At 40.6% G+C, this 10,198-nt stretch overlaps 1 protein-coding gene across 1 annotated transcript in view; it reads right to left on the reverse strand.

The window, feature by feature from the left end:
* Nucleotides 1-1,299: 1,299 nt before the first annotated feature.
* The window catches only part of LOC21390146, a 13,757-nt gene continuing 4,858 nt past the window's right edge, over nucleotides 1,300-10,198 (reverse strand). Inside the window, exons 2-3 of the mRNA XM_010098175.2 lie at nucleotides 2,796-2,876; nucleotides 1,300-1,932 (exon numbers count right to left, since the gene is read on the reverse strand). Coding sequence (XP_010096477.1) covers nucleotides 1,528-1,932; nucleotides 2,796-2,876 — 486 coding nt within the window. The 3' untranslated portion in view covers nucleotides 1,300-1,527. The remainder of the gene's footprint in view (nucleotides 1,933-2,795; nucleotides 2,877-10,198) is intronic.

Genomic DNA, 10,198 nt, shown 5'->3' on the forward strand with positions numbered 1-10,198 from the left:
ACAGCCGCTCCGGAGAAAACCAATGCATGTCCTCAGAGCATTCCTCCTCTAAAACAGCCTTATCCGCACTTTACGAGTCAGATAGCCGCTCTGGAGGCAACCTGTGCTTGTCATCGGAGCATTCCTCCTCTGAAACGGCCTTATCCACACTCGCCGAGTTAAATCTCCATCAACCGTTCGGTTACTCCTCACACCACACTTCGCCCATGCGATCTCCATGACTGAGTTCAACATCTTCCCATGCACATAGTCGAGAGTGCCTCAACAACTTGACAGCAAAGTGGGCCTTAGAATCTGATTACTTCAGCTTACTTTGGGCCTAACCGATCCTTCTTCTTCATTCGAGGTCCTACTATACAAGCTCCTCTGTGAACACCGCATGTTTCGTCCGCGTCAGCATCGACACCACCGAATCCAGTACTTCCATGTATATACCTTGTACACGTCGTGCCCACCGAATCTACCAAGCCCCAACATAGAGGTGACTCCACTGGAGAGATTAAGCCGCCATTATACAATGGCACCTCAAAACAAAAGAACTCGCCTCGCCCATGAATGAATTTCTCAAGAGATGGAGTCAGTTTCGCACCATGAAACTCTCAACACTGACCACCATGAGGAAGGAGAGCACCCCACGATTCCAGATGTCGTGGCCACCTTTGAATCCTCAGAGATTCCAATAATGAGATCCTCTCCGGAGTCAATCAGCTCCGGGAGCGCCTTGACAAAGATGCAGCTCCTGGTCTCGCCGATAATAAAACTCCGCAAAAAGCCTCCGCTACTGGAGCAACTCCAAAGCCTTCGGAGCCAACCAATGTTGGTCCTCTCACTCGTGATGATGTGCTAGCCATCTTGGAACAACACGCGCATAGCAATGTTGGTCCTCGTCTGTGTCAATATCGGTTATTGCACGTGTATACCTTATACACATCGTACCTACCGAATCTACCGGGCCCTAACAAAGTTCAAAAACATATTACAGCCTGTGCACAAGTTCGGAGAAATTTTTTGAAATTTTCCCTTCAAATATTATATCCTTTGAAGAAAAACAAATAGATAAAGAATTGAAAAAGAAAGTAAAATAAAGAAAAGTAAAACCTTCATGTAATCAAATTAACATAGTGCCCTCTGTAAAAACTAAAGAGGAAGATAAAAACTTTGAACGCGCTACATAATTGAACACCTACACTAGCCATTGCACATTAACTGAAATTGACAATTTAATATTCACTATATATATATAAAAAATATATATATATATATATTTTTTTTCTTTTTAAGAAATCAACGGACCATTTCTTTTCAAGTAACTAGTATTCTGTCTGTCCATTCTGTCTGGGAGGGAGGAAGAAAATCACAGCGCATCAGCAGCAACCAGACAATATAGGCTTTCAGAAAAGACTAGTTAGCATTGACACTGCGTTCAAATTTGCTATAATTCAGCACTTCTAATCACAACCGTAAATTTTATCAAATCAGACATCATTTTCTTACTCAAGCACTTTTTTTCCTTCCAGACAGGTAATTTCAACAAGGAAAGTCACGGTCAGGGCTATCTGTATGCATGTCCAAGGAATCATTCGACACGGAAGGATTGGTATCCCTGTTTTGCTGAGGATAACTGTTTATCTCGTTGTTACTACGATGTGCATCGCCGTGAGGCGTGAAATTACCTGAATGGTAACTTCCCTGTGCAGCAAGGTTATAGGATTGAAGACTTCGACGAACAGGGCTAGAAAGGGCATTTGAGAACACTGAATTTTTAGCCCGTTGCTCAGAGTGTCCCCACCGACCTCCCTGCCCAGCCGTAGCTGGAGCAGCTGGAATGGTTGGACCTAAATTGGCCGAGTGCATTGCAGTTTGCAAGTGTTGTTGCTGCAGCAGCGTCCTGGGAGACATTGGAGGCTCCTCAGAACCAAAATCAAGCTCATTCTGCCCACAAAAAAAAAAAAAAAAAAAAAAAAAAAAAAAAAAAAAAGTGAGGTTGCTGTACATTGCAATGCAAATTGATTTTTTTTTTTTTTTATGCACACTTTCCATGCCAGTTAATTATAGATTAAAATAGAAAGTTTTTTAAAGCACAATGAAAATGACAAGCTATTAATTATCACGCCAATGTGCTCCACTTAAGGACAGATAAAACAAATTCATCCTACAAGTACAATTATGAATCCGTTGACTCCTATCACATGGCACCTAATCTTGGGATAAACCACGGAAAGTCATTCAAAACCTTCAAGAACAATGTTCACTCTGGTATTGGGGTATGTTCACTCTGGTATTGGGGTGGCAACGAGGTGAAAGAGAGTGGAGAGAGCAAAGTTAGTGGCAGTCTTTAGTCAGGTATTGGGTAATGGGCACAAGATTTCTCGTCCACTGAAAAAACTGCAAGTCACATAGCATGGCAAAATTTACCATCTTCAGAATGTTATAACAATTCTAATTCTTAACTAATCTGCCACAATTTCTTTGACAAAAGCAGGAAATCAAGAATTTTTTAACATTTAAGTCTTTAAGAGAACAATTCACACACACGTGTATATATATATACATACAAATATATAAATGTATATATATTGTTTCTTTCCAATGTCTTCATTTTTGTACCCAGAAGATGTAGAAACTAAGTATGACATACATGTGTGGCCTTGACTGTTAGCACGAACTTGTACAAATGACATCAGAACCTAAAGATATCTTCTTCCGGTGGAAGTGGACATAGAAATAACCGGTTAAAAATAATCACTACATAATATCTAACCCCCCCCCAAAAAAAAAAAAAGAGAAGGAGATACCTGTAAGTAGGCAACTATATCTACTGTTGTCACTCTTGATCCTTCCTCTTGCTGCCTTACAATCCACTGATAAAGTCTCTCCTGTGTAATGTGGAACGGGGAATTAGAGAGAGAGAAATGTTATGATACCAAGGGAAATTGACTACATGTAGCAGGATGGTGGTAAACCGATAATAAAGTAGACGAGGAATGTGGGAATGGTTTGTCCTGCTGTTCAAAATTCTCAATATGGTTGCATACATTTACGATTTACCTGAACAAACTCTTTGAATAAATCCAAGAGGCATGACCCTATTATTACTTGATACAAAAATCAACTACAATTGAACAAGCAAGCAACTATTTCCAGACACATGAAGCAAGGAAAATATAAATTTTAACCATGAGATAACAATAAATTCATGCAAATTGAAAAATAGAAATGAGTTCGTGATTGAAGAGTGATACAATAGAGAAGGTGGTGTCCAAGTGATACACACAAATGCAGAGGAATTTGTAGGTGTGAAATACTAACAAGCTTATAAGCGAGAAAAAGGCATATAGCTGTAAGCTAATCGACTCAAATCATGTTTGTTGAAGGTCAGCGAGATGGTTAACAAGAACCATTCTTTGTCCTCAAAATTCTTTCATCTTTTTACCCACGTCAAACGTGTATAATCTAGAAAGACACAAAAGTAATATAGAGAAAAAACAGCCATTTAGCATGTCGATATTTTGAATGCATAGCAAGTGTTCTCTGGTGACTACACACCATTTAACAAATAGGTATTTTGAATGCACACTAAGGGCCTGTTCGTTTACTTCAGCTTACTCGAGAAAGCCCACTCAAGTGCTGAAAGTAAGCCCAAGTTCACGTTCGGTTGTGCAAAACTCGAATTGGAACTCGAAAATTAATTCGAGTTAGCAACCGGTTTTTGAGTTCAACTTCCCCCTGCCACTTGAGTTACTTCTCTGCACTTCTACAGTGCATATTCCTGACCCTTCGTTGCTGAAGCTTGCTTTCAGCTCTTCTTTCTACACTGCAAATCACGTGGTTCTCCTGTTAGCGAGATTCGAAATCGTTTGACCATAGTTGTTGGGCCTGCTCCTTCAACGTTCATTCGATTTCTGAAGCCCTCAATCCATTGCGCTATTTTCCCCCAATCTCCAGATTTCAAAATCGTCGCCCACACCATTGACCCCCTTCTGCATGTTTTGTGTCCCCCTTCCTCTACCATTGTCATCGTTACCCCTTCAAAACGGGAAAATTTGTTGGGACTCCGTTGGTGCGGCGACCTCGGTGGGTAAACCTCCTACTTTGATGTAGAGGCAACAGTGCACGCCGTAAAACTCTCCAGCCAAGATGTCAAACCTACTTCCCCTACCTCTGTCGTCGCCGGTACCTCAAACTTGCTAACACTTCCTCGCATTTGAGGAATCTCCAAGGGAACCAAATCTCCTCCTCCATAGGCTCGAATTCGGTAAGTTTTTTCCCAAACCTTATGTTCAATTTATGGAAAATATTTCTGGTGATTTCGGTTTCTAGATCCAATTCCGAGCACTAGTATTGGTGAATTCACATGTTCTTCTTCTGGAAAAAAAAAAATTGGCATTTCTAGTGAAATTTTTTAGTGATTTCCGCCTCTAGACTTCATCGGATCACTTGTATTTTGGAACCCCTTTTTGTTAGTTTCTGGAAAAAAACCAGAAACTGTTTCTAGATGGCATCTCGGTGAAAGCCTATGTTCGTATTATGGAAAAAAACATTGGCATTTCTGGTGATTTTTTCATGTGCTTTCAGCCTCTATACTTCATCGGGGCACTAGTATGTTAGAAACCCTTTTTGTTAGTTTCTGGAAAAAAACCATAAACTGTTTCTAGTGATTTCTCTTCTAGATTGCATTCTGAGAACAGTTTCTAGATGGCATTTTTGCCTATGTTCGTATTGTGGAAAAAAACATTGGCTGTTCTGGTGATTTTTTTGGTGCTTTCAGCCTCTATACTTCATCGAGGCACTAGTATGTTGGAACCCCTTTTTGTTAGTTTCTGGAAAAAAACCATAAACTGTTTCTAGTGATTTCTCTTCTAGATTGCATTTTGAGAACAGTTTCTAGATGGCATTTTTGCCTATGTTCGTATTGTGGAAAAAAACAGTTGTTGTTCTGGTGATTTTTTGGTGCTTTCAGCCTCTATACTTCCTCGGGGCATAGTATGTTGGAACCCCTTTTTGTTCAGTTTCTGGAAAAAAAACCAGAAACTGTTTCCGGTAATTTCAGCCTCTAGACTTCATCAAACGCTGTTAAGTTTATGTGCATACCTGCTAGGTTAGCTATATTACGAACCTTGTTCATCTGTTAAGAATGTTCTCTATACAATGCATCGTTCTATACTTACATTTTATTTGGCATCGCTTTTGAATATTGTTCTCATATGTACATTTGTAAACCCTGATATGCAGTTTCTGGAAAAAAACCAGAAACTATTCCTGGTTTTTTCAGTTTCTAGATTGCAATTCACCGTGGCTATGATGATGTAATTGTATTTAATGGCCTAGTCCCTTATGTCGAGTGATATTCTATGGCTGGTTAATGATTGGTTGCCGGTTTATCCCATTACTCTTCGTTGGTATGGTTGCTTTAATTCACTTTGAATGTATTGCTTGAGCAATATGCCAACGTTAGCTAAACCTTTGGCAGTATATTGGTTGCCGGTTTATGCATAAACTCATGGCATAATGTTCGTTTACTTCGGGTTTAAAGTATATGGGAAAACCTACCACTAAGATTAATTGAACATAAACCTTGGTAGCCTAATTGTCCTAGCCTTGGATAATGCTCCATAATAGGACGATGATTGGCCTTTACACAAATCAAAGCCTCCTTCCAACATCCGAGCTCATTAAATGAATTTTGTATGTTATGTACATACGTATTGCTGCCATTATGGTATTGTCAATACATAGATGGCGAGAATGAGAAATAGAGATGTAAATTGGAGCCCAGAAGCTGAGGAACAACTGCTTAGACGTCTAGATGAGTTCAATTTATTAAACTCTGTCGGTACCACCCCTCACCGAGACAAATACACACAATGGATGGCAGAGCTAAGTGAGCATTTTATCATCCCCCTAACTTGGGACAAAGTCAAACAAAAAGCCAGTAGACTGAAGAAAACGTTTGATGCTGAGTTTCTACTTCGTACTGCCACCGGACTTGGATGGGATCCGATTCAAAAGAAACCCACTTGCACTGACGAGTATTGGCAACAATTTATCAATGTAAGTTTCTAATAGTATATGTCATTTACAAGATGGCGTCCATTTGTTAGACATTCATGTCATTTTTCATTTTAGAAAATAATGGAAGCTTTGGGCCAGTTTGTTACCATTTCTGTTTTCATTTTTCACGTTTTTCGAAGTAAAAAATTGAAAACAAGAATGAAAAACGCGAAGTTTGTGTTAGAAATAAAAAACAAAAATGTTTTTGTCGTTTTGTGGAATTCTGAAAACGAAAAAAATCCGTTTTCATTTTCTGGTTTCCATTTTTGTTTTCTTCTTTCTTCAGCCTAGATCCGTCCTCCCTCTCTCTTCTTCGATTTTTTCTTTCGTTCTTCAACCGACCACTTCTTCCCTTCCATTCTTCAGCCGAGCTCTTCTTCCCGGCCGAGCCCCGGCGTTCTTCTCGCCCAAGAGTCAAAGACTTGTGCCGGCCTCGATCTGTCCTCCCGATCTGCGCCGTTCTCATCTCGCCGTTTTCTCACCGAGGTATGCCCCTAGCCAAAAATGTTTGATGGTGTTTGATTTTCCAATCGATTTGGTTGAGCAATTTCTGATTTTTTTTTTTTCCGTTTTGGTCTCGCCGTTTGATTTGCTATATTCAACCAAATCGGTTGCTAGTTTTCCGTTTGATTTAGTGTTGTTTATTTCTAATTTTCCTATACTTGATCTGATTTGGTCTTTTTTTCCGCTTTTTTTTTCCCCAGAGGCCCCCGTTGGGGCTGATACAGCCCCTGGGAGGCCCCCCCGTTGGGGCTGTATCAGCCCCTCGGAGGCCCCCCCGTTGGGGCTGAATCAGCCCCTGGGGGCTTCCCATTGGGGTTGGCTTGGGAGGCCCCCAATGGAGGCTGATAATCAGCCCCAATGGGGGCTGATTATAAGCCCTGATGGGGGCTGATAATCAGCCCTCATCAGCCCCAATGGGGGCTGATTATCAGCCCTGATGGGGGCTGATAAATCAGCCCCCATCAGCCCCCATCCGCCCCAATGGGGGCTGAAAATCAACCCTGATGGGGGCTGATTATCAGCCCCCATCAACCACAATGGGGGCTGATTGTCAGCCCCAATGGGGGCTGATTATCAGCCCCCATCAGCCCCAATGGGGGCTGAAAATCAGCCCCCATCAGCCCCAATGGGGCTGATTATCAGCCCCCATCAACCCCATTGGGGGCTGATTATCAGCCCCGATGGGGGCTGATTATCAGCCCCGATCCATCAACCCCATTGGGGGTTGATTATCAGCCCTGATGGGGGCTGATAAATCATCCCCCATCCGCCCCAATGGGGGCTGATTGTCAGCCCCAATGAGGGCTGAAAATCAGCCCCCATCACCCCCAATGGGGGCTGATTGTTAGCCCCCATCAGACCCTGTGTGTGTGTCTGTGTGTGTGTATATACTTTACAAATTGACATTTATTTTAATGATGAAAGTGTTATTTTAGATGTGTGATAAGGACGATAATACGAAATGGCCGGCCGCAATTGAGGATTTTTATGTAGAACTGATATACGAAGAGTCAAAGACTGTGATGCAAACATCCACTCTGGACAAAAAAACATGGACGAAAATTGCTAATGAAATAACACTTAAGTTTGGTAAGCATTTCACATCAGACCAGCTTAAAGCAAAGTGGAATAGGCTTAGACGTAGCACGACGGAGTTTAAGGCATTAATTGAAACAACAGGGTTTAGTTGGGATTATGAGGCTAACACTGTCACAGTTGAAAAAGAAGTATGGGATTCATATATGGCGGTAAGTTTTGAGCATTAACATCTTATGTTATATGAAAGAGTTGAATTGGTGTTTGGATTGCACATGAGTATTTACTCTTATTTTCTTTATAATGTCAAAAACATCCTGAAGCTAAGAAATTCAAGAAAGGGGGTTTGCAGAACTTTGCCCAACTTTCACAGATTTTTTTTGGGACTATTGCTACTGGACAGGGGTCAATGAATGCACATACTGCCGTTAATGTTTTGAATGCGGCGAAAAGGGCGGCCACACAACCAGAAGAGGTGGAGGAGGGTCCAGGGGACTCGGATGAAGTCCGGGGTGCAGAAGACAATAGAAACAGACGGTCTCAGGGTCCTACTACTCAATCCAAGAAGAAGGGCAAGAACAACAGTGCAGTTGACGCGGCTATAGAGGCTTTGGCAAAGAGTGCTACCTTACGTAGTGAGACATATGTTCAAAAGGTTGATTTGTTTCAGCAATATTTAGCTGATAAGCAAGCCCGTACTATGGCATTAGCCGAGGCTCAAAAAGAGGATCCAACTACAAGTATTGAAACCTGTATGGATTTGCTGAATGAGTATGGGGAGTATTTAGACGACAATGCGTATACTAAGGCAGCGCACCAGTTGGCGGTTGACATTTCCCTTAGGAGGATGTTTGTGAAAATGCCCGCTTGTCGTCATCTTTCAGGGATTCAAAGCATGTAGTTTAAATGATTATTGTGTTGTTTTCTTTATTTATTTCCTCTCGGACGTATGTTTTTTTTTTTTTAAGTATTGTTGAGCATGTACAACAGATTTTCCTCTTGGACTTGTGTTTGTTAGACGTTGTTATTTGTTTTCAGTCGGATTGAATTACATTGGAGTTCTTCGTTTGATTAGTTAATGTTATATGGATGTTTGATTAGTTCCAGTCTTGGTTCATTTTTTAGGTTAATATGGATTCAGATAGTGAGAATGATGCCAGAGCTGTTGACTTTCTCCAGTCATCAGATGACGATGAACAACCACAACATTATATGCAATTATTGATGTCGATTGGAAACAGACGAACTAAGCAACCTCGTCGTAATTCTGCGTTAATAGGACGATAATATGTTTTAGAACAATTACATGGACATCCCAAAAATTTGTTTGAAATGTGTCGTATACATCGAGACACGTTCGAAGTAATTGTTCAATTAATTCGAGGCCGCAATCTACTGCCTTCTTCAAGTATTTCAGCAGAAGAATCTCTAATGATGTTCTTAAGAACGGTTGCTCACTCAGATCGCAATAGAGAGATACAAGATAGATTTTGTCATTCTGGAGAGCCAGTACACCGCCATTTTGATAATATGCTTACCGCATTGTCTATGTTAGCGCCTCAAGTTATAAAACTACCAAATATGAACATTGTCCCCCCAGAGATTCAACACAACCCTAAGAACTGGCCATAATTTCAGAGTGTTAACTGAGACTATGAGAGATCCAGATGACCCATTCTTGGCGCCACCCCCCCCCCCCAAATATTACGTTGTGGATTCCGGTTACAACAACACGCAAGACTTTTTGGCACCATTTCGTGGTCAGAGGTACCATATTCAATAGTTTATAAATTGTGGTCAACCAACGGGACCACAAGAGTTATTCAATTATTATCATTCTTCACTGCGTAATTACATAGAGAGGTGTTTTGGGATCTTGAAAGCAAGGTTTAAAATTCTTAGGCATATGACCAATTATTGGATGCCAAGACAAAATGTTATACCAATAGCTTATTATGTGATTCACAATTTAATTAAGATGCACGCGCGAGATGATCCTCTATTTAGACAATATGAGGTCGATTTGCCCGTAGAAGATATTGAGGGAGAACAAGAAGGGCAACAGGAACAACATGGTGTGGATGCACAAGAAGCAAAAACATCTGAAATGGGTTGTCGGCAACAACGTAATTACATGGTTAATTTTAGGGATCATCTAGCTAATCAAATGTAGGATTCGTATAGGCGACAATAATTTAAGCTAATATTGTAATTTTCATATTTTATTAATTATTAGTGTTTGTGATTCAATTATTATTTATTTAATATATTAAACACTATTACATGTTTTCAAAAATGGAACCACCAAACGCAGCTTCAGTTTTTTTTAAAACTGAAATCAATCTCTAAATAAAACTACCAAACGCATTTTCAGAAATAATTCAAAAATGAAAATGAAAACGTTTTCATTTCCATTTTTGTACAGAAAACAAAAACGTTTTGGAATCAATTCCAAACGCACCATTTGTTTTGCTTTTTTCCTTTTCATTTTCTGTTTCCAATATAGCATATATATACCCTAGCTAGCTACACATGTAAACCACTCGACATATTGGACAGCCACTAGCCTGAAGTTGGGGGGGGGGGGGGGGGGGGGGAGCGCGGGTGT

Source organism: Morus notabilis, unplaced genomic scaffold (genome assembly GCF_000414095.1).
Source record: "Morus notabilis unplaced genomic scaffold, ASM41409v2 Scaffold84, whole genome shotgun sequence".
Classification (NCBI taxonomy): domain Eukaryota; kingdom Viridiplantae; phylum Streptophyta; class Magnoliopsida; order Rosales; family Moraceae; genus Morus; species Morus notabilis.